Source organism: Ammospiza caudacuta, chromosome 7 (assembly GCF_027887145.1).
Source record: "Ammospiza caudacuta isolate bAmmCau1 chromosome 7, bAmmCau1.pri, whole genome shotgun sequence".
Taxonomy (NCBI): domain Eukaryota; kingdom Metazoa; phylum Chordata; class Aves; order Passeriformes; family Passerellidae; genus Ammospiza; species Ammospiza caudacuta.
The window spans coordinates 39,501,068-39,525,676 of NC_080599.1; the positions used below are offsets into that span (position 1 = coordinate 39,501,068).

General features: G+C 39.2%; 1 protein-coding gene across 1 annotated transcript in view; it reads left to right on the forward strand.

The window, feature by feature from the left end:
• Positions 1-24,609, forward strand: part of MAST2 (microtubule associated serine/threonine kinase 2) — a 187,029-nt gene that overhangs the window by 61,357 nt on the left and 101,063 nt on the right. Inside the window, exon 4 of the mRNA XM_058809025.1 lies at positions 19,438-19,469. Coding sequence (XP_058665008.1) covers positions 19,438-19,469 — 32 coding nt within the window. The remainder of the gene's footprint in view (positions 1-19,437; positions 19,470-24,609) is intronic.

The following is a 24,609-nucleotide window of genomic DNA, read 5'->3' on the forward strand; positions in this document are numbered from 1 at the left end:
AGTGAAAAGAGATACCTGTCAACCTGCTAAGAGTTGTTTGCCTTTGTAAATTTAACAGAAATCAAAGTCATGGAGACAAAAATGAAAAAGTAGAAGCTTTAGATTTAACAGTAGTAAGATGCTTAGAGGTTATTCACCATTGCTGCTGTGAAATAAATTAGTAGGTTATTGAATTTTTGTGTTTGGAAAAAATTACTTTAGAAATAATACACTAACTTCTAAGATCAGGCAGGCTAAACCAAATGTTTTAAAAATTGATTTATCAAGTAACTGTCAAGTTCTTAGGGAAAAACACAGAAATAAAAAGAATAGAAACCTCATAGGTAGAAACCAACAAAATGCTACATCCAAATAATTGAATAAGTTTCCATGAGAGAAATGCTGAAAGGATTGCTCTGGAAATATGCTTCTTGTGTTTTAATTGCTCTGTCAGAGAAGACGATCTCATTAAGTTTTGTTTCTCATATTAAAATCCATGTTTGGGTCCTGTAAGTGGTTCCATACATCATCTATTTCTATTATCTTTTACTCAACGTCTGAGTTGGTTTCAAATTCATATTATGGACGAAAGGTTGCAGTAAATGTTGAATCTAATCATATGGATATACTGTCTTTTGAACATTCCTGGAAGCAAATCTTATTTTGCTGCTTTAATATGTTTGAAGTCCAAATTAATCTTACACCTAGATTAGCATTACTGGGATGTGATAATGGATTAAGTACTGATCTTTTCTGCCCCCTGTTTCATCAGCTGCTTTCTTCTGCAGGAGTGGTAATTGCTTTGGAATGGAAATCTTCAAATAGTATTTCAGTTGATAAAGATTTGTGCAATATCCATGCAGATATTCTTTTGCATTAAAAAGGATTTTTCTACTATTTATTTTGACACATGTTAAATAGTGTAAGAGATATCAGAATGTGAATCGTAATTCCTTAAAGAACTCATGTAATAGCTGTATGAGTCGTCTTGCAGAAGTAAAAAATCATAACATGGAGATCCGCTCATGAAAATTTTAAAGTAAAAATATGAGTATCAAATAAGAAATAGAACACTTATCCTACAAAATACCTAATGCCACAGGACTCACAACATACAAAGCAACACTATGATAAGGGGACAATATGCAGTATTAGCTCAATGACAAAAATACAAACATTAGTACTAACAATACAAGAAAAGTGCTAATGTTGCTAATGTGAATAAGGTCTCCTGTTTTTTGTTACTGGTAAAAATTCATCTGTACTATTTTGATCTCAAACGTTCAAAGACAAAACTGTCAATTTCATGGAGCTTCAAATTAAAACATAACATAATCACAATTTTGGAGTCCAAATAGAAATACAAGCCAGCTTTTAACTTCAGATGAATTCTCCAGGGCAGGCAAGTGTTAAGAAAGTTAATTAAGATAATGTGAGTAAGGCTTTTAATGGACTTGCAGCTGTGCACGTGGCCACCTACTGCATCTGACTGAGATGGGGCAGCTTTGTGTCTTTGTGTCTTGTCCTTACCTGGGCAGCTCCAAGCATTTAACCACGGCCTGGTTTGCAGACAGTTTGAGAATTAACTGAGAAATAAGACCATTTATGCTGTTCCTCAAGGACAGTCTTGAAACAATGGGAAAAACCCAATTGCAATATTTAAGGGCAGCCAGTATGCACTGGGGTTGCAATAATAAAACCAGCTTGCAGGGAAGAGATTAAAACTTCACTAACAGCAAAATATTAAATATGATCACTTGCTAAAAACAATTTGAACTTTCAATAGAGAAAAGACATAATTGTACAAGAAATTGATTTTTGGGCATGGGAGGTTGCATTCTGATGCACAAGACATAATAACAAGCTAATGCTAAAAGAAAAGCAGGTTAGCTCCTGTTGTCCCCTGATGCTGGACAAAGTAGAACTTTCTCCAAAGTACACAGAATTATAATTTTAATTTTTGCACATAATACAAGATGCTGATGCATTACCAACACTGCTGGCAATCAGAGTTAGATCTGAAATAATCCTTCCTCAGCTAAGAAAGATTGCATCTTCATCTCCAGAAGCTGTTCAGGAGAGACCTGTCACTCTCCTCCTGTTGCAGTATTAATGGTGGAGATTAATCAAGCAGTGTATTTCCAAAGTCCATATTGTAAGTATGTGCAGTATGAAATTTAATAACCAAGTCAAAATTCAAGTAAATATTTTCTCTGATTAACATAAAGGTGCTAATTCCTTTTTCAGTGGTGAAAAACCTCAGTGATTAGAGATGCAAAAACCTGAAGTAACAGCTCTTAATAGTTGCTGGTGGAATGGCAGTCAAATGACAAAGCCTTTGGATTCTTGGTAGCCCTTCCTTCTCTTGGAAGAAATCCTGATCCACAGTGTCTTCAGGAGTTTGATTCCTATTCCTGGAGTGCATCCTCATGTGAAAGGATGTGGTGATGTAGCTCCATCCATCCCAAATGACACGTTTATGGCATAAGAAGTATTTCAGCTGAGACTTCTCTGTATCAGCAGCAGATGGATCCTTCTGTAGTCCTCATTTGCTGGAAATTGGGGCTGAGAGTCTTGCAGCAAATCCCTCAGAAGTAAACTGTAGTGCAGTAGAATAATGGAGTGGAGTAAAAAGCCAAAAAGGTTGATTGTACTAAAGAGGATTCACTGAAGGTGGGCCATAAAACAAACAAAAAAGTGCTCCCACAGAAAATGGCAATGGCAGCCGTAAAATCAGATAATAAAGGAATCCTACCATGAAGACAAAAAAGCAAAAAACAATTAAGCATCCCCAGAGAATCAAACTAAACAGAAAACAAAAAGCAAACAGGCTTAGGACAGGGAGACACAGGCACAGAGCAGCAGCCATGTTGCCACTAAAAAAATCCTGTGCTTAAGCAGATTAGGAAAATTCCTCTTGCCCTAAGCTCTCACAGTTTGCCTGCTATATATATTGTAGGCTGTTTTTGAATGCCTCCATAAATTGCACATGTAGAAAATGCATTCCAGAAACCTGTGGCTTTCAAGCCTTTTGTTTTCCAAAGAAAGAATTCAGTTCTAAAAGGTGGTGTTGGAAATAATGCTGTAATCTGTGGTGCATCGGAACAAAATTTCCTCTTGTGGTGTCTTTGAGGTTTGTATATATACAAAAGAAAATGTGTGAACTTTCCATTTATCCCAGGAAAATAGAATTTCTTTGTGTCTGTGTATTCATAGAAATCGTGTGTATGTATGAAATAATGTATATATATTGTCCAATTGTATCTCTTTAGGACCACAAAGAGTTTAAGTACTTCATTGCTACTGTTTTACAAGCATAGTCTTCTGAAAATCAGGAACTTTTAGTTTCCATTTGTACGGAAATGGAAACACACCTATTTGTATGCATCATTTCTTGTGCCAGCATTGTCCTTTGTTCTGAGTGGCTTTCCTTCTGTGAGAATTCTTCCCTCAATTAATCCATGAGACTGTCCTCACTGCAGCCAGAGACTTCTTGTGTTGAAATGATGGCTGCCAGCATTTGAATATTCATTTTAGATAGACTGGAGGCTCTCCTTGCTGAGCTGTGGAAGACAGTGCTGTCACACTGCAGGTGTTTGAAGATACTTCTCCTTTGGCTAGAAAGAAAAGTTATTTCCTTTCTGATGAAAACCTGTTCAGTAGGGATTGGAGGGTTTTTTCTAGCTTTAGGCTCAAGTATGTATTCCATAGGAAAATGAATTTCAATAATAGTAGCAAGCTGTCTTGTCCAGGAGTCTGGCATTTTTCTTTGTGAACAATGTGCCCAGAAACAGACACGGCATCATAGCTGCTGATGTGCTTCTGATTGCGCTAATGCCATTATAATAATTTCCATATTATGTTCCATCCCGTTCCTAATGCTGCCTAACAGCCTGTTTGCCTTTCATTCCCCAATTAAAGCTGTCCATTGTCTTCACAGTTTATCCTTTGTCCTTTTTCAAATTAGTTCTAATTTGGCTGTATGTGGGTGGGTGAGGAGTGAGTTGTGTATATCTGATTCTGGCCCTCTTGCCTGATAAATTCCTCACATTGCCAGGGTTTACCGGAAACCCACATTTGATTCTGTGCAGTATCTGCTATTGCAGTGTAATCTGGAATTAAGTTAGGAAAACTCAATCTAAATGGAAAACTCAAATCTCAAATTTCTAACATTTTGCAGTAATAAAATAACAGCACATTTTTAAACTTCTGCCTTGGTTGTTTGGGTGTTTTTTTTTTTTTTTTTTTTTTAAGTTCTGTATGTAATATTTTTGTCCCAACTACAACATTAGCTTTCTGGCTGATCATCTGGGATGCTGACAATGCCCAGCCTGTTCAAAGATGCAGGAGTGAAAGGAAAAGAAATTTCTAACTTGTATGTAGAACAGGGGACAATGAAAAGAGTGGCTGTCATCAGCAAAGAGAGAATGCCTCAAGTCAGCATTTAAGAAGAAGCCCATCAACTCAAAAAACTGAACTTGCTCTTGGATAGATCTCACCTATTTTTAATTTACTTAATAAAAGTAGAATAGATTGGGAGGAGCGTAAGTTTAATTACTACTTGAAGGAGAAGCTTAATTAGCATTAAGTTCTAGTACCTAACACACTGTTAAACATAAGAGGTAGAAATCTGGTGTCTAAGTGAAGGCTTCTCCAGTTTTTGCAGAGAATGCAGCTCACATGATGGAGTCATGGTCTTCAGTGTGTTTGTGTGTGTGGTTCAGGGAGCTCTCAGCACTGAGAGCACAGGTTTGCTCTTAAAGTGCCTGAACTGGGCAAACCTAGTAGAGAGAGAGGCTCAGAGGTGAGACCTGCAGGGACACCACAGGGGCAGCTCCTCTGTGCTGCTGCTGAGGATGGACCTGACCTTTTGGATAAGATCCACCTTCCAGAGAGTGTCATTGCATCCTTCTGGTCTGAGGAGGCTCCTGCAGCACAGATGATGTCCCCAAGGATAAGGGGAAGCTGTGATAGTGGGTGATTCTGTGAATAAATGCAGTTAGCTCAGGTTCTGTGTGGGAAGTTCAGGGAGGGAGGCTTCCAGGGTAACTCGAGGTTGCTGAAATACAAGATTTCTGTGATAACATTCTCTGTAATACCTGCCAGTTCTGTGTGTGAGAATCTGTAGACAAGAGATTAGCAGCCCACATGTGTGGACAACAGAAAGGAGTAAAAAGGAGGAATTAGGTGTGATGGGAGCTGATCATGTCTTTGGGACTGAAGGCTTCTGCCTGGGAGGAACGCTGCACCCCAGTCAAGACAGAGTCATGCTGTGGGCACTAAAAAGGAATGCAGAAGGCTGAGGACAAACCCAAAACAGCATCTTTTTTAGAGATCAGTCTGCTCTTTTGTTATCCTGGTGAAGCACTGGCCCAGATTGAAAACTTCCATTGTTGTGACTTGTTCTAACTTTGCAGCTTCCCTTATCTTATTTAATGTTTCCTGATTGTTGCCATTGCCTTGAACTGAGAATTGGTAGCACAGCCCTGGAACTGTATTTTTGGCTCTTACAGGCTGGGTTTCCTGCCCAAAGGGATTCTGTGATGCATTTCTTCTGTAATATTTTTATCCTGGTAAATTTCATCCACAGAGCATCTTCCCTGCTCCCACAGCTTAATCCATCAATCCTGATAAGTAAATACTGACAGCACTATCCCACAGATCATCCTCCTGTGGGCAGGTGTGTGGGATGCCTGTTACAGAGGTGGCTGTTTGATGCCAAATATACTTTTGTTTTATTTTCCAGGCTTCTAGAATTCATGTAGAAGCACTTGTAAGTTCTGGGTTGCTTTATGCAGTATGGCACATGGTAGCTCCCTGGCATTGTAGCCAGATTCATTTCCCTTTCTTGTATCTTGCTATTATATTGTTTATTTGCCTGTTGGCTTTTTGAGCCCTTTTTTTGCTCTCTGCTTTTCCCAGGCTCCAGAGGCTTATTTGCTATGGTAGGAATATCTGAATCTGTGAAGCAAAAACCTTCTAGGCATGAAGGAAACCATAGATGGAGATTTTCAGACTCTACAATGAACTGAATTTCCCACCTTTTCCATTGAAATGAATGGACATTTGTGTAGTGTGGTTCCAATATTATTTTGAAAATACTATTTTTTGGTCAGTCATTTGCTTTAATAGTTTCTAGGTCTGAACAGTGGAATGCTGTTTAAGTACACTGAAATTAGAAAAACTTGAAGTTTTAAGATTGAAAATAAGATTTTGCTCTCCTCAGTATGGTAATTTTGCAAACAATTCTTTCAAGTTTGTATAACAGTACAGATTCTGCTTCCTAGAACCAGTACACATTTAAATGCTCTCTATCCATTTGCATTTAATGTTAAACTTGGGTAGAGAGGCTATAAATATTCAATTAGAATAAAATGAAAATGAGAAAATGAAAAGAATATTTTATTAATCTATAATGTCTATTGATTTTTAGGTGAGTAGGCATAATGTCTATTGATTTTATTTTTTTGAGGAGCATGTACATAGCCATTTAAGCACTCTGGACATAAATGCTGGGCAGCTTCTTTCAGGTGGGGGAGGGAATATGACTTGAGTTCCTTTTCCTTCATCTGGAAAATAACCCAACACCATGTTAACAAAGCAATAGACTTTCCCAGGGGCTCACCTAGTAAGACACCAGGCTCACTACATCTGAAAAACTGCTTTTAAATGTTTTTGTTGCCCAGTCTCTGATAGTTCTTGTGTCCAGGGGAGCCATCCTAGGATTTCTCTTAAATAAATACTAACCTGACTTTTATATTTGTTTCAAAGATAAATACTTCTATAAAAGCAAGTGATGGGCAGAAAAGAAATATTCATTATTTAAGAAGCTACTGTGGAATTAAAACCAGTGAAAATAAAGTGATACCTGTGACACACCTTCTTTCTAATAATGTAAGTGAGGAAAGATAATTTGAGATGTTAAGTCTAAATTGTCACTTAGCACATATGTAAATCTGGACTAACCCCAGGGGCTGCACTGGGTTTGTTTTGGGTGTGTGTGTGTTAGAGAAATCCCCCTATAGCCAGTCATCTGTAATTCCTTGAGTAGATGGTGGGTTTGCTTCCTGGTGTTAAAATTCTGAATTCAACAAGTACAAAGTTTGCATTAAAAACAAATCTTTAAATCTCCAAAGTTTCTTTCCTCCTGATTAAACTGAAATGTTTAAAATACAGTGGTGAATTTGGAGCAATGTTTCAGCTCCAGGAATAGGATTTAAATTGGAATTTAAGTGGGAATCACCATCTTGCCTTTTCTTTGCTGTGCTTTTTACATTGTGAGAAACTGAAAAGTGAAACATGTTAAAAGAGCTTTGAGCCTGTTCCAGTCAGACCACACTGGAACTATTTTATCAGTTTCTAAACTGTTTTATTGAAATGAAAATTATCAGTTATCACAGAATTTAAATTTGGAGGAGAATTAATGAAATTAATTCAATTTTTGTGTGAGCACTGAATGATTCTACAGGATCACTTTAATGCTTTTACTAATCCTTTGTTCTGGCTGCTGAAGTTGCACTTCTGTTGTGAGAATTTGGGAACACCAGGACAGATTGTGGCAGCACTGCCTGAGAGAAAACATTGTGGAAATAGGGATTAAGGAGTTAAACATCTAAGGGAAATAAACCAAGAACTTTCTTGATGAAGAAGATAACTTATCATACCAAGGAGCATGGGTAGATGGTTGCTATCAGGAAATGAAACCTTGAGTCATTCTTTGAAAGCTATTTAGGTTAGTTCTTCACAGATGGTCCCTAAACTTCAATTTTTTTGTTATTTCTTTGAAGTTTGGTTCCCCTCAAACAAAAATGGAACAAGTTCAGCGAAAAATCTCATAAGGCTTTTTTCCCCATTAGTTATCAATAAGAATTGCTTTATTGTCCACAACAAACATTCTTTGTATAGGAAGTCCTCTAATGTACACATCAAAATTGTAACTTCTACTCTGAAAAAAGCTGTTGAGTTTGGGCTGATTGTTAGTGAAGTGGGATAGACAAAAGAAAATTACAACAAAACTTCAAAAACGGCAGTGGGAAAGCTTGTGCAGAGGTATAGACCTGGTTTTTAGTAGTGTGAGCGCCATTTGTACTTAAATGCTTCGATGTACTGAAGCTTTTTGCCTGTTAGATAGTTTGCAGTTTCCATGCTGCTTTTTCTTTCCAGTATGAGTAGCTTTTTTTGTGGCTTTTATGAAATATGTATCAGAGGATTTGGTTCTGGTATTCAAGTTCTCCTACAGCACATTACAGACATCGAGTTAAAAACATTGTATTAAAGACTTTTGGCTCCCCAGAAGCTATTCTGAGCTGAATGCTTTAATCATGCATTGAATTCAACCTGAAAGTGTGAACAAGGCCATTGATTAGACTTGTGGTTTTGAGACCTGTCAAGTTGAGGAAAAGCCCCTTCCCGAATCCTCTTTGAAGAAAGAGACTGTTCAGTGACAATTGGTGATGAATTTTCAGGTACTGCGAAGTCTTAGGAAATTTTTTCTGTACCCATAAATGCAAACAGGAATATACCTTAAAACCTCACCTTGAAGCCAACTGCTGAATTAAAAAAAAAAAAAAACCCTTGCAGTTTCTTCTAAAAGGAGTAGAGGATGAAGAGCAATGCACAGCAGAGAAATTACAGTGCAGACAGTCCGCAGTACCTGCAAGGCTTTTCCTGGTGATGAAGTCAGTGCTTGTTCTAATTTGAAGTATGGTAAAGGACAGAAGGCAGATGTTTTTGATATTGATTAGTATCTTTTGTCTTGATATCTTCAGGAGAGTCCATATTTATAATTTAAATGCAACAGAAAGAGAATCCTTGCCAGAACATGTCCTTGTAATAGAATCAGCTGTTTCTGTCAGCCCATTACAGAGCACAGTAATCGCCCATCAGAGCTAAAAGTCATTAGGCACAGTCTGCACTTTCTCAAATCTGTGCTTTGGGAGTGAGTGCCTGGATTTTACCACTGCTTTAATTGGGGATGAATTTTCCTTTACTCTGAAACAGATCTCTTGGCACTGAGTAAACCTGAATTATCCAACTATATTAAATGTAGGGTAGTTCATTAATAAATCTGTAAAAGATGCTTACATGTATCCCATGCTTTTTCATAGGAGAAATCTGAGTGATCCAAAAGCTTCAGTTCTCTTGACATTTGCAGAATTTATGATGTAACTGTAGGACAGAGTTGGATGTGGTTATTTAAAAATGTGCCCAGGGATGAGGTTGGTCAGTGTCTGTGGTTCCCAGCTCACCCATCTTTCATTTTGAAAGCAATAAATGCTGCTTTTGTGAGATATGTTCTGTCTCTTCTAAGCCTGCAGTTGTTCTTACCTACACGAGTAGAAAACTTTCCCCACATTGGGTTTGTTCTGTAAATGAATGCTGGTTTTGGCCTAGAACCACTTTGCAGTTTCTTATTTTATATTCCATCTTATAGCATTGTCACACTGTTGAACCCTTGAAGTTAATATAAGATTGTGATTTTAAAATTAGAGTTCAGTTGGTGATTATTACAGTTCTATCTCGCTGAAGTGGAGAGGACAATTTAATTACTTTTTTCTAATATATTTTTTTTGTCTTTATGATTAATTTAAATATGCCTAAGCAGAAAAAGCCCCACCAACAAGTCTGAAAGTATGCATGAAAGATGATAGGAAAGCATGTTCCAGTTTAATGTTTGGTTTTCACTGAAATGATTGTTTTTCAGAACTAATAATAAAAAGTTGTGGTATAAAGGCTTTGTGTTATAACTGAAATGAGTCATGCTAGGTGTGTAACCACCTTATATATCCAGGGGGTGAATATTCTTCCTATACAGATAATATGTGTAAATGTCAAATAACTGTGGCTTTTGCTTTTGGTGAAAAAATTATTTATTTTTGAGGAATGAAGCAACAGAGCCCTTTCTTTCATCACTTTTGTCAAGGGTTTATGCTCCAGTGTGGAGCCCAGCAGGCATAAGCAATATCCGAGGCTATTCACTTGTGAGGGCAGAAAGAGAAGTTAAAATTCTCTTGTTTGCTTACAGAGGTGTAAATACTGTCTGCCTCTGATTATTCCAAGTTTTCACATGGTGCTCAGCATGTGGATTTCTTCATTAAGTGGATGATGTCTGTAACTATTCCTTTGCAGGAAATGCTCAGAGCACCCTGTCTGTCCCTCCTTCCGTGGTTTTGTGAGAAGCAGTGATTTGAGAGGGGTAAGCTGAAGTGCCTCATGTAGCTTAGCTAAGCAGTGGAAAATTACATCTGCTTGTTCTGTAAATAATGTCCAGTCAGAGCAGATGTAATTAACTACTGAACTTAATGGATGCCACGTGAGGTTACAGATGCTATCAGTCATAAACTAGATGAAGGCAAGGGAGCTTTATTTGCTTGGAAATCCTTTTAGGACTAATTACTAAATATCTTTAAAATTGATTGCTTATGCTTTCAATTTCTGAGAGTGTTTTCCCATATCTATGTGGAATGGATTTGATGCAGCTTTAAGGAGGGATGGGAGACACCTTTATTGTTGAGGCTTTTTGAGGAACTAAAAGATTTCTCTTCCCTGGGACTTTCTCCCAGAGCTTTACTGTCAGGAAACTTGGTGTTATTTTAGGGCTCTCCAGCTGTCTGGAAGCACTGGCCTGACACATGTTTCTTTTTGTCTAAATTAATTGAGAAATAGACAATTGTAAAGATAAAATTCTACTGGTGTGTCACAAGTCTTAGCCTAACATTGACAAAGCAATTGGAGACATGGGCAGTGCCTCTCAAAAACAACTACCAAATTTCATTTCTGCCTGTTTGCTTTCAAAGACTTCACACCTGGGGAGTCAGTGAGAAACCAGCCTGACCGACTTTGGGCTGGTGGGAGAGATCTGCTGCTGACATTAACACTGAACTGACCATGTGCCTTTTGTTCCTTCAACTATGGTATTGAAGAATGTCCAATTTATTTTAATATAATATAATACCAATGTATCTCAATATAATTTTAGGGGCAACCTTTGATTTTTGTTCATGGTCTGTATTAACAGTGCACTGAATGAATATGAGCTGATGAGCCAGGGCTGGAGTTTTCATGAGATGCTCATTGTTTTATATAGATTTTTGTAGGATAAACCAGAAAGGTTCTTGTGGAATCCTTTTGTTAGGCTTGGTTATTCAGTTTTAAAGAGATATTTAAAGAGTTTTAAGAATCAAATTGGTTGTCAGGTGGCCTTGATGACAGTTAATTTGTCTAGAAACAGCCTGTTAAGGAGTAGATGTGTGTTTAGTAGAAATATCAACTGACTTAATCATAGATTAATATTAGTATGAGCTACAAGGGAGAGAATAACACTGGATTTGTTTATTTGTAATGCTATTGGCATTTTTAGCAGCTGTGACTGTTTCCTTGTGACCATTGCGTGCCCAGTCTTGAAGGAATTTTTGGTGCAAGTCAAGACAGAGTAATTTTAAGAGTGGTTTCTAACAATAGCGTTACAGCTGGAGCTCAGTACAGCTCTGAGATGAGACTCTTCCCTGCATTTTCTACATTTTTGCAGAATGTGACCTTTTGACTTAAATTTCTGAAACTGGCGCCGTCTGGCAAAATGGAAGAGAATTTTGAACAGTTGCTCCCATTATTTGGGATGAGTGTTCAGTGCTGGGCAGGCTCTTTCACCCATCAGGAATCTGCTTCATGGCTTTGTAAAACTAGAATTAAGTAATGAGAAAGATTAATGAGCTGTCTAAGCTGTGTGCTTTATTACTCTCAGTATTCCTTTGCCTTTAGGCTAATTTGTGCAAAAATATATAAGGAAGATTTGGAGCATTTATTATTTGTGTTATTTCTCAGGTTTTAAAGTATTACCTTTTATTTACAGAGGACTACCATGTGTCTCACTTTTTATTTTGTTGCTACACACACACACACACACACACACATTTTGGGTTGCTGCTGTTGTTTAATTTGGAGAATAAGTCATCATAATGATCTTCCAGAGCTGCTGCTGTTGCAATTTATGGATTGTCTGTTAGGAGAGTAAATTCATAGTTTTTCTTCTGCTCTGCTGTTTTTTTTTCTATGCTTCTGCATCACATCTAGGACTCTGGGTTAAAAATTCAAGCTGTAATATTTAAATTTCCTTTTTCCTGCTAGTGAAATTGCACCTTAAAAACATTGTCTCTTATGTGCTCTGTAATATTTAAAATTAAGTTTGGTAAGTGTACTTGAAGAGGGCTGCTTCTATGGTTGGTTTTATTTTTTTAGCCTTGAGGAAAGCAATCAAATTAATAGTAAATTAGTTTGCTGATGTCTAAGTATTGAACAGCTGAGTTTCTGTACCCCTGTTATTGTGACCAGGGCCCTTAGAGGTTGTCTTAATTTTCAAAGGCCACTCTTTGTTTAACCACAGCTGAAAAGCTTGGGATCGAATATAAATCTAGGAATTGTCTTTATTATGGGAAGGAAGAGACTTCTGCTTGGCTGAGGGCATGAAATCAGAGTGACCCTGTGCTCCTGGTCCTGAGAAACAGAGATAGGAACGAATCCTGTGGAGGAAATGGAGCTGCAGGACTGCAGTCACTCATGGCTGTGGCTGCTGAGGACGTGTGGGTGCCCCCTGAGCTGTGGAAAAGCTGTGCCTTGTCCTGGGGCTGGTCCCTTCATCCCTTGGGAATGTGGTTTGCATCCCTTGTTTTTATTGCCATTTGCCAGTCATGACGTGTGGTTTCAGTCCTGTTTGTTGCCATGAGCAGTTGTCCACGCTGTGCACTGAGTAATGTTGTATTTTGGGCTGGAAAACATGATGTAATGTACAAAATATGGAGCAGACACTCCAGCTTACTAAAATACATTTAGATATAGTGTATATATATATACACATGGGAGTGGGCACTGAAAATATTCTGAGGAAAGTGTGAATTCTTGCCTGTTTTGAGATGTATTCTGGAATTATTTTAGGTCAAGTAGCCAAAATCCATAATCTTATGGAAAGCCCTGAGGTTAAGTGATATGAAGGGTTAGTGGGAAGCTCCTGGTGACATATATTCTTGACAGGTTAATGCACAGATGTGACCTGGATCCTTAGCTTTGCTTACCAAAGAATAAGTTTCTGTTGCCCATTCAGAAGGGCGGGTGGGGGAGGGAAAATAATTTGCTATGTTTGAGAATTTTACTTGAAGTTTAAAGAGCTTTTAGCTTTATTTCCTTCTGCAGTAACTCTAATTTGAAATAAATCCAAAGGCTTTTTATTTTGCTGACTAGTAAGGGATTTCTAAGCTGAAGAGAAAAGAAAGACTGGAAGATCTAAAAGCATGAAATGCATCATTGGCTGATTTGTGACCTGTGGGTCGAAAGACTGATATACACTGAATATTTAGAGAAGTAGGGCTGCCTGATAGTTAAACAGCTGAGAGTTTTTTCCCCATTTGGTTTTATATGTTAGTTGCAAGTGGTATTTTTATTGTCATGCAACTTCTGCTGAGGTAGAAAATGAATCAAACAATAACTTTCTTTTGCTTTGAACTTGTAGCATGTTTAGGGTAGCACTGGGTGAACAGATACCCTATGGACTATTCTGGTGTCACACACATTTTTCTGGAGGCTGTGGCCCTTTGCTACCATGAAGTGAGATTTCTTAGGAAAGGGTGGTTCCAGGCAGTTTGTGTGGCACTGGGAATATAGAGGGATGCCCTGGGACTAAGCTATCCATGGCATTTCAGAATTTGTGTGATGGCAGACATAAATTCAGTAGAGTGCAGAGAAAGGTCTGGGAATTAAATCCATGCCCTCTGAATATTTTGAATGGTATTGGCAAGAGGCTGGGTATTCGTTTTCTGTATTTTAAGTATCTCTGTAGCTAAGCAGATGAGCTAACAGTATGATCCTGGATTTAGTTTCTAGAAAGTCAGTAAATTACAGAAAATATCTGCAGCATATTCTGTAGGTTCATCTGACCTTCAGTACAGATACAGTTTCAGTGTTGCTGTTTAAAATTCTTCACTGATGAGTTTGGGAAACAAGTTCAGATGTAATCATTTCTAGACAGAGAAATTGAGAAGTGCTGTTTTTAATAACCATTTACAGTGATATGGTGAAAAGAAGGAAATTATTTTTCCTGACAGATTCTGATAGCAGAAAGAAAAGCTTAGCATGGTGCATTTTTTTTTTCTTAATCACCATGAAAAATTCTTTCCTGTTAATCTGATGGATGGATTACAGTTTGTTCTTGCACGGCCAGGTTGTACTTTCCATCAGAATTGGAGATTCCAACCCTCATTATATCATTTCTGTAATGCAAATGGTTATGTATAGAGGGAGATTTAATTAATCCCCTGCTGGTTGGTAGTATACCCTAAAGCAAACATAGTCAGCAAAGAAAAAAAATTAAAACAAGAGTGCATGGTACCAGGTCACTGACTGTCAGTGGAATTTCATCATCTGTGAAATATTAACTTATTAACTGAAATGTATTTACTCTTATAGCTGTAAAAATATTTGTCTATTGTCCCAACTGGTATGATAGTGAGTACCTTGCAAGGGAGCCAAGGTCAAAAGCAATCTCAGGAATCATGCTGTCTGCTCTGGCAAAAATATGGAACATCCTGTGTGGTGATGGTTCTCATTTTAATTTGCAAGGACTCCATTTAAGCTGCCATCAGTGCAGGCTCCAGCATCCAACTTTGCCTGTGGGTCTGTGCCATATGTGCAGATACATATTCAAGGACAAATTACAAGACTGAGAGAAAGTGACAAATTTGAGTGATGGGTTCCTGTTTTTTCACACTTTTGTAACATAACGGATCTGCTGGAACGATGTGGGCTGTATTGTAGGTCAGTGAACAAATAAATTTACAGACTTTATTTCCTCTCCATATTGTGTGCACACACCTATGCAAAAAGCCAGCACTCTTCCTGCTGCCTGAAACATTCCTGTTTTCAGAAGCAGTTTCTGTATATAAAAAAACCACAACTGAATAAATGTTTCAGTATCTATGTCCTAAACAATGTATTTTACAAACAAAAATGATCTTTCAAATGACTGGTATTTTTTCTCTTTAGCCTCCTTGCTGCCTGTAAAATGAGAATTGAGTCTTATTGTGAAACCTCTTCTGTAGCACGATATGGTGTCCAACTGATTTTATAGCCTCATGATTGAGGTGATGAACTTAAGATAAAAGGAAATATAAGGAACTCTTTTGAAGGCAGATATTTGAATCAGCTTTTTATAAATTCTGCGATGCTGATTTTCTTTCCCAAGGTTCCTTTTTAACTGCTCATCTAAAAATCTGCTACTTCTTTTGTCTTGTAGAGATCAAGTTGTATGTTTAATAATTATGCCCTGAAATGTGGAACTGGTACAAAAAATTAACTTTCAGAACAGTCTGTTCTTGTCATTTGGGTAGTGCAAGATTTAATACACTCCTTATTTTTTAGGATCTGTGAAAGTAGTTCTTTATTTCCACTTCTGAAAGTTCTTTGTGAATAATATGCACCAATATTTTATGGTGTTCTTATGCTATTTAGCACTTCATATAAATCAAATATAAATGTAAGCCTCTGTTTGGAGGGTTATATTGTTGACCTAGAGAGCAGGTGGCATGGAGCTGGCTGGAGTAATAATGGTAATATAAATATAGCTGCTGGCAGCACAAGTGCTCAGGGAGGCAGATGTGCTGTTGGGAGGGGCAGTTTGGAATCTTGCAGGTTCCTGTGTTGTTCTCATCAGAAGGGTGGTCTTTAATGAAAAATGTCCTTCAGGATAAACTAGCATATTAAAAGCATTACAGCTGCACCCTTTAAATAGTGTTTCAGACCAAGGAATCACAGCTCAGCACTCTTTTATTAGTTATCTCACCTCTTAAAATGTGATTTATTTTTTCAGGATACATGGAAATGTAATGCCAAACTCCTTTGTGGTGTGGGTGGAAACCAGTTAAATCATACCACCTACCTCATAATTTACTAACTAAAACATTTAATCTCTACTATAAGTGATACTATATATTATTCTGAGTAACTTTAACCTTTATAGAGTGCTTGTGAAATGCTGTTGGACTTACATTTTTCATAATTATTGAATCACTGCTTTTGTAGTGCTGCTCCATAGGTTTGAAACCACCCTGTCATTATAAGATACAAACTCTCTGTTGGTCCCATTGCACACACTGAAGTGTTGAGCTGTCTTAAGACCCAGCTGAGTCTCAACCCTGCCAGTGTATCCCCATCTCTGGGGGGCATTTTCGCTGTCCCCTTGATCCCCTGGAGATCTGCAGTTTTCTCCTGGCAGTGGCATCCTCAAAAAGGAAATAGTGTAGCAGTGGTCTGCAGTCTGCTCCCTCCTTTCCATCCCCAGATGTTTTCTCTCTGGGATGTAACTTCTTCACACACAAACTCTGGTGATCTGGGAAAGCAAATCTCATCATTACACTGCTCGTGGTTGTGTAATGTCCAGCTCTGGTGCTTTTGCCTTGGCCCGTTTTGGGGGATTTTAGGGGCTGTTACCAGCTCTGGAGAGGCAGAGAGCTCGGAGAGTTCATTGTCATTTCTCCAGAGGCCAGGGAAAGTGCTGCAGAGGCCAGGACATGGTGGGCTGTGTGGCTGTTAGGGTTTGTGAAGGGGATTTTAAGACTGACATGAACTGAGGCATAGTGGAACAACAGGTATAAAAATTGATTGTTTTGATTGTGCTCTTTGTTGTCAAGACCACAGTGGTATTAAATGGGAACTGCTGCCTATTGATTCAACAGCTGCAATGTGTTTGTCAAGGTGGTGGTGCAGAATGAAGACAATTCCTGCATGGATAGGATAATATTTCAATTGCATTGAGATGTCATCTGCCAAGACTTTGTTCCTTCCTTATTTGGAAACTCAGTTTCCAAGAGATGTTTTCAGGAACAAAACCCCAGGCAGTCCTCCTCCTAACCTTGCATGGATTTTATCCTGAATTTCTTACATTATAGGAAGTATTAAAGGTCATATTGTTTGAGTAAAGCAAGAGTTCTGTAAGGGAAAGGATTTGTCCATTCCTGTTCCTGGGCCATGTTTCTTGTGATGTATGTCTGGTAATTACAAGTCACAATTACCAGAGCTGTGCTGCTGCAAGGGAGTGTTCCCTCTTTAAATGACTTTTCAGCTCTAATGACTAGAGCAAAGCTTGTAAAAATGAACCCTAGAAGTTAAAAAACTAGAAGGTAGTTAGATTTAAAGGTCACTGTTTTGCTTTTTCATCCAGTACTATGAAATTCCAGAGTTTTATACATACATTCTAAACATTTCTGGGGCTTACTGTGGTGGAATCAACAGAAACACATCGTTTGAATAGAAAAAGTGCCTTCTGCCAAGAGGTGCCATCTTCTTTGAAAAGCATAAATTAAATACAGCTGCTCATATGATGAAAGAGATGTATATGCATGTCTAAGTAACACACTATCCAAAGAAGCAGGATAACATATAGTACCTATATCTTATCTATTTTTTATTCATTTGCAGTAGAAAAAGCTGTCCTTGCTACATAGGTTTCACAGTTGGAAACTAATTCTTTCTAACAAATGAGAGTGGAAGAAATACCTTTTTTAGAATATAAACCACACAACCTGTTATAGATGCTAATGATTTATTATCTTACGCACTTGAAGTGTTTTGATTAGATCTTGACAAGTTTGTCTGACGACAGGAATTTATTTCTCCATGCTGTAAGCTGTCAGCCTTGATAATTCACACATGGAATTTGCTCGGCACTGTTAAACTGTAATGAAATTTCAAATTATGGAGAACTATTACTTGAAAAGAATAATGGCATGTGAGAGTTATTTATTGACTTATTTGTTATTAGTGACTGTAACTTTTTAGTATCTTTGAAAAACTTCAAGCCAAATCCAATGTGTTACTGATCAGACCAGTCAGTGCCTGTCAATAGCATTGTTAGTCATGTCAGTCAGCACAAACACTGTGGCTAAAGATGGAGAAGAGATTACCTTACCAGTGTTATAGATTTGATTTTTTTCCCTATTGATTTTTTTTTTCAATATTCAGTGAAAACACTGAATTTTTTTTTTTTTCTTAGAGGGGATGAAAAACATATCCCGTAGATCAGTACCCTGACATCCAGCTGGTGTTGGCCTTGCTGGTGCTTGCTGTGCTCAGCCGAAGCCAATCAGCCGGGGATGAGCCCGGCCCGTGCCGATGTTTTAAGGAGAAAACCTCCAGAATCGGGGCCGGGCCGGCGGCCGCGGCTGCCACCTGGCGGTGTCCGGCGGGAGCGCAGCCCCTGCGGCCGGGCGGGGCCGGGGACTGCGGACAGGGGACAGTGCCCGGGGGGGGACAAGGGACAGTGCCGGGGATGGACAGTGCCCGGGGGGGGACAAGGGACAGTGCCGGGGATGGACAGTGCCCGGGGGGGGACAAGGGACAGTGCCGGGGGACGGACAGTGCCCGGGGGGGGACAAGGGACAGTGCCGGGGATGGACAGTGCCGGGGATGGACAGTGCCGGGAGGGGACAGTGCCTGGGGATGGACAGTGCCCGGGGGGGGACAAGGGACAGTGCCGGGGATGGACAGTGCCGGGGATGGACAGTGCCGGGAGGGGACAGTGCCTGGGGATGGACAGTGCCCGGGGGGGGACAAGGGACAGTGCCGGGGATGGACAATGCCCCTGGGGTGGGGACAGTGCCGGGGATGGACAGTGCCCGGGGATGGACAGTGCCTGGGGATGGACAGTGCCGGGAGGGGACAGTGCCCGGGGATGGACAGTGCAGGGGATGGACAGTGCCGGGAGGGGACAGTGCCGGGAGGGGACAGTGCCCGGGGATGGACAGTGCAGGGGATGGACAGTGCCGGGAGGGGACAGTGCCAAGGGATGTGCCGTGTCTGGCAATATCCCCGCCTAGAGATTCCCCCGGGCTGTCGTCTGCAATAAAAACGGAAAAATCCCTCGTCTGCCTTTGCTTGTGCTGCTGAAATGCAAAATGCTGCTAAGTGGAAATTGTGTTTGGTCTCGAATTTTTTATGATAATACATAACACAGCTAATGTGTATGTTTAAAAAAAAACCCCAAATCGCCCCCAAGTGCACTCTATGGCACAAATTCTTCCTTTTGGTGAGAGTGTGAGACCATACTGCAGCAGCTGCAGGCACACCACGTTCCACACTTCTGGAAGTGGTTCGGTCTGATGCTGATGAGGTATGTAGGACAGAATTAATTACTGCCTTATCTGTGCTCAGGATTGAATTTCAAAGTTATGTTTGCTCTGTTGAGTACTTATGATTTTTAACTCCAAAGGCAATGATTGTTTAGGCAAAATGAGCGACCTTCGTACCCCAGACTGTGCATTCTGAATGTGCAGCAGCAGAGCTGTGCAGTTCCACACTGAGCATGCGCTGGGAAATGGCCAGCTCTTTATTCATTCCACCTCAGTTGTTTATTGATAAATAAATCAGTAATATATAATTACAAGTAAAATTAACTCAAATTTTTTGGTTTTTTTCTTCCAGAAAGAGCTCAGTCTCCCCAGAAGAGGAAGCTTGTAAGTATAATTATTCTTTATTCATACATTGGTTTGTTTTGAACATATATAGCTGTTCAGTTGTGGAAGTAATTTAGATGGGCAGATGCTCTCTTTTCTCTGTTCAACATTTTTGAGCATCTGTCATGGGCTTGGATTTCTGTGAGACTGAAGCCTCTATTCATTTCCTTAAGTGTAGCAGGAAAAGCAGTGGTAGTGTAAGCTTACTTCTAATTACCAGCCTGAGCTGCTCCTGATACCAAAGGAGCTGCAGTGTTGAGTGCTGCCCCTCTGACGTGGCTGAAGGGACTCCAGAGGAGCTGCTGATTGTTTATGTGATATGGACAACTCTGCTCACTGCTCTCCAAACAGTCTGTTGACAGAAGTCTAAGCACACAGCTCCTGGGCCACACAGGTCAGGGGTTTGTGGAGCAGGCAGCCTGATAGAGGTGTCTCAATAAAGTAGTGCATGTCAGGAAATGTAGGCTTTTAAAACTGTCATTTAAACAAACAGCATTTTTTTAATGCATTATGATGCTTAAAGAATTTCAGCGAACTAACTTTGTGTTTCAATGGTATTATAAGAGCTTAGCTTCTGCTATGCTTACAGATTTATGGTGGAAGAAATTGCATTATTGATTGCATTATATAAAAGAGAAAGCTTTTGTACTGCCTGCTATTGCATTATGATTTAAAATTGTTTCCCAAAGCTTGTGGACTACAGACATGAAGCTCACAAAAGCTTATAACCTTTCTTCCTCAGGTTTCTGGTTCTAATGAGAAATGATTTTCAGTCTTTCAGTGTAAGCTATCCCCTTTGTAACAGAAACAGTGTTTGGAAAATGCTGTGTAGAGCTTGTGATTCAGGGCTGAACAATACAGAGGATCAAAAGGCCTTTTTTTAAAAGTGGGGCATGACCAGACCTTTTTGTTTAGTTCATATGACAGTGATAAACCAGTCAGGGAGTTATTTAAAGAACATGAAGCACTGACTGGTTTTGGGGTTTTTTTAACCAGTATGCCTCAAAGGCTGGCTTAACGAGATTTGAGAGATTTCTAAAACAGGTGGTGTTCATCATTTGAAGATTATGAAGGTTCTTTGATCAAATAGTGGAGCAGTGAGTTACCACTGAGTTTTTTTGTTGAATGTAATTTTTGCACAAAAGTTTTGGAATTGAAATTGAGGATGCCAGAGATATTCCATCTCATTCCAGCATGGAGGTGGGTATGACACAAGACTAGTCATGTATTTTCATTTGAGCTGAGATACAAATGAAGTGCTGCAGATGTGTAATGTTTTAGTTACTGGTAACTAAACCAAATGACTGAATATTTTATTTCTGTATTACTTAACTCCTGCAATTTTCATTACTTCACTTTAGTTTTCTTCCATGAGTGAGTGCCTTTTAAGCTGTCACTATGTGAAGTAATTTAGCAACCTGTGTCAAGAAGATCCAGGCCATAAATTTTAAGCACAAGGTTGCAGCTATTAGTGAGACTAAAGGTCTATGAAGAATTGAAATGTCTTAGTTGTCTGTGTTGTCTAGCTGATTATTTGATTGTAGTTTGTGGAATTGCAGATTCTCTATCAAGTCAAGTACCAAGTGTAATCCAGAACCAAATGATGTCTTGTGGTTTGAGAAGGTTTAACTGTTCATGAAGTCAGTGGTGTATTGTGGCTGATATAGATCTTTGTTGATGGTATACTATGAAATGTACAGGTTCACTGAAAAGGCTCTTGTGGAGTTGATCTGCTTGATTTTGCATATGCCAATATCAGAGTGCTTACTTGATTTAAAAAAAATCCACTTTGTTTTTGAATTAGAAACTAGAGAAATTTACATCAAGGGAATAATTATAATATATATATGTAGTATAAGGTAAAAATATACGTATACTATGTATAAATTTGTTTAACCATTTTGTCAAAAATAATGGCATTTCAACTCTAGGCAGTTCTTAGTTCTTCTGGAGGGTTTTCCTCTGCTGGAATCAACTTAACTGTGAACCTCATAAGCAAAAACAAATTCTGAAAATAAAATTTATTCTGAAAAGCTGCTGTTGTGCTGTGGCAGATGAGCAGGGATAGCTATGGGTGTAGCCATGTCCTGATTCATTGACTGTCAGTCACTGACTTTTGATCACCGACAGAAGCAGAAGCAGGAATGGACAGGAGGATGAAGTACCTGGCTTGGAGCCAGAAACCCTCAAGAGGTGCATGAATTTCCTTTGCAAACTCCAGCCTTTGTAGCAGTTGAGTAGCAATTGAATTATATACAAAAATCAGCCACTCAGCATTTTTTTGTGTGCTAGTCTGGAGGTTGGGGTGCACTTCTGTCAAAAATCTGCTACTGCTGACTGGTTTGGTGATTGCTTTGCTGGATTGTGAGTTACAAAGGTTTTAGCCTGTGGATCAGCTTGGGTATTTGTCATTGCTGAATGAAAAAGGATGAGCTATTCCTGAAAATGCTTCTAACTTTTTCTTTGTGTGACTCTCAATATTTCATATTTCCTGAGTCAGTATGACTAATCTCTGTTTTATTGCAGGGACTGATTATAAGCAGGGACAAAAAGAGCTGCTGTTCTTATTTGTGCTAAGGAAAAGGAGTGGAGTTACATGTCTCACTGTTTTTGTCAGGAGAACATGAGAACTTTTGTCACCTAAAGAAGCTCTTGGGTGGGAGCTGAAGAGAATGAATGGTGGGATGGAGCCTGTGAAGTCTGTTGATGAGTGCTGGTGACTCTTTCCATATTAGCAGAAGGAAACACAGGCACGCTGTAGGGGATGGCTTTGCACTTGGGTATCTTGCAATCCTAATTTTGAAATAATCAGCACAGAGTGAGCAGACATGTAAAACAGATGGGGGAATTGTATGCAGGGTGACATTAAGAGAAATGCCTGATAATTTAGATACCATTTTGTTGTTAATGTGCTTAAAGTGTTTGTGTTTCCATGGGAGGTTATGTTTAATGCACTAAAGGAGATGATATTCAGCTGAGTTGTAGGCTGCTAAGAGACTGAATAGTTAGAGAACAGGAATAAGTAGTTATATTTTGTCTCTGGTGTGGTTCAATAATCAGAGTTCAAAGTTTTCCTTTAATGAATTATGCATATAAATGTATTGGTTATGTTTTTCCCCATGCTTTGTTCACAAAAAAAATAATTACCATTCATGAATATTTTCTTTAGTTTCAAATAGTGGATGTGGAGTGATAGACTCAAACTTTGATCTCCAGCCTATTAGTCAAAGTGGTTTAATTATTTTCAGCCATTATCCTGTTCTGTTCTCTGTAGAGATTGGTTTTTGTATTGTTGGCTGCAGCTTTCACATGGTTTTGATGTGCACCTGCACGTGAATCACAGCAGAGACGTTCCAGACTGGAAGGGACAAAGGTGGGGACTTTGCAGCAGGAGCGTCCCGTGGTGCAGCACCTCGGTGTGTGTGTTCATGTGTCTGAGAGCAGTGCAGCACCCACAAGATCAGGCTGCAAGCTGCATTTCATCCTGGCTGCAGGATGCCCAGCACCAGCCTGGAGCTCACTATTGCTCCTGCTTGCCTCCTTGCCTGAGCAGTAGTCACTAAATCCAGTTGGGGTTGCCCTTGAGCCATCTGGTTTCTTGTTCAGTACCCCAGTAACAATAAATTAATTATAAATTCAGTTCTTTATAGCATGAACTTTATTGACCTGTTCAGGCTTTTTAATGAAAAATGTGGGTTTATATTTTAAATCCTCATGGTTTCTAAGGCAGGGTTCATGGTGTGGGTTGCTGTAATTTTTGTGCTAAATGTAAAATTTTCTAAAAAGAAAACACAGCTTTCCCATATTATGTCCAAATTTGAAAAGAGTAATTTCCTCAGCAAACTAAATTTGCTAAATCAGTTTCTAACTTCAGCTGTAAGTTTTTTTTGTTAATTATTTCCTGCTATCAACCATCTGTATCAAATATACTTTAAAAGGCTGTATACAAATAGAAAAAGAAACTGGAGGCGTAAGAAACGTGAAAAAATAGTTTTAGTCCAGAATATCTCCAGTAAAAATGCACATTTCTATGAACCAAATATTACACATTGTTGTTTTGATGGTGATTGGTGCTGGTAAAGAGTAGTATTTACCTGAAGTTTTTATGTCTGTCTCAGAAATATGGTAAGCAACATAAAAGTGTTTGTTGAAGACGTGTGCAAGCCTTTTATGGTGGTCTTTATTCCTTCTAATCACTTTTTAAGGCAGCTTATGTCCCCTGTGGGACTTGTTTTCTCTCTTTCTCTCCCCCCTTCTCTGCATTACCATTTTACTTTAAACCTCTGAAGATTCTTAGTTTCTGCTGCCCTAGACATTTCTGAGAGGGTTTCATTAAACAAGTCTTCATCATCATTTGTTAAACTTGCCCCCAGCTTCTTGACAGTAAAATAACACACAAACACACCAAGGCATTTCTTTGGGGGCATGTGTTGAACTGCTTGTATTTTTTTTGAATGTTTAGACCTTGGAAACAATAAGAAGTTTGATGGCAGGAAAGAAAATTTCTGGCCTTTAGTGGTTTACATCTTCGTGCTGCCATGCTCAGGTGCGGTGGGAATTTGCTCTGTGTCTGCAGAGAAATGGGGTATATAATTCAGTTTCTGCTCCTCTTGGCGGGTGAGTGTTTCTGCTGGTGATGGATGGATGCTGTTTCCCTGCCAGGAGCCAGTGCCACTGTCCCAGGAGTGGGAAAGCCAAAGTGCAGGAAGTGGATGAAAAATGGTTCTGAAAAGGAATAGGGAATTTTGCTGCTTTTGCACTCTCTTCTGATTTAAAGTAAGAAATAATGCCTCCACTCAGTGCATTCTCCTTGTGGTGCTTTATATAGATGGGAGGGAAAGAGGTGCACTCTTCTGACCACCCCATCCTTCTCTGAGCACGTAGAAGCAGCTCACAAGCAGTAGGTCAAAAATAACCTGCTGCTCTTAAGCTGATCCATGGGGCTGGTTCTGGAGGTGGAACGTGCTGAATATTCTTGTGGAGCTCCACAGCACTGCTGCTATTCCTGTATTACACTTGAAAAATTATTTGAAAGCATTGTTTCTTTAAAAGAAGTGATTTGGTGAATCAGGAGTATTTTAGTGTTATGTATAGACTGTAATCTCAGAGACAAAGAATTTACGGAGGTTTTCATCAAGGA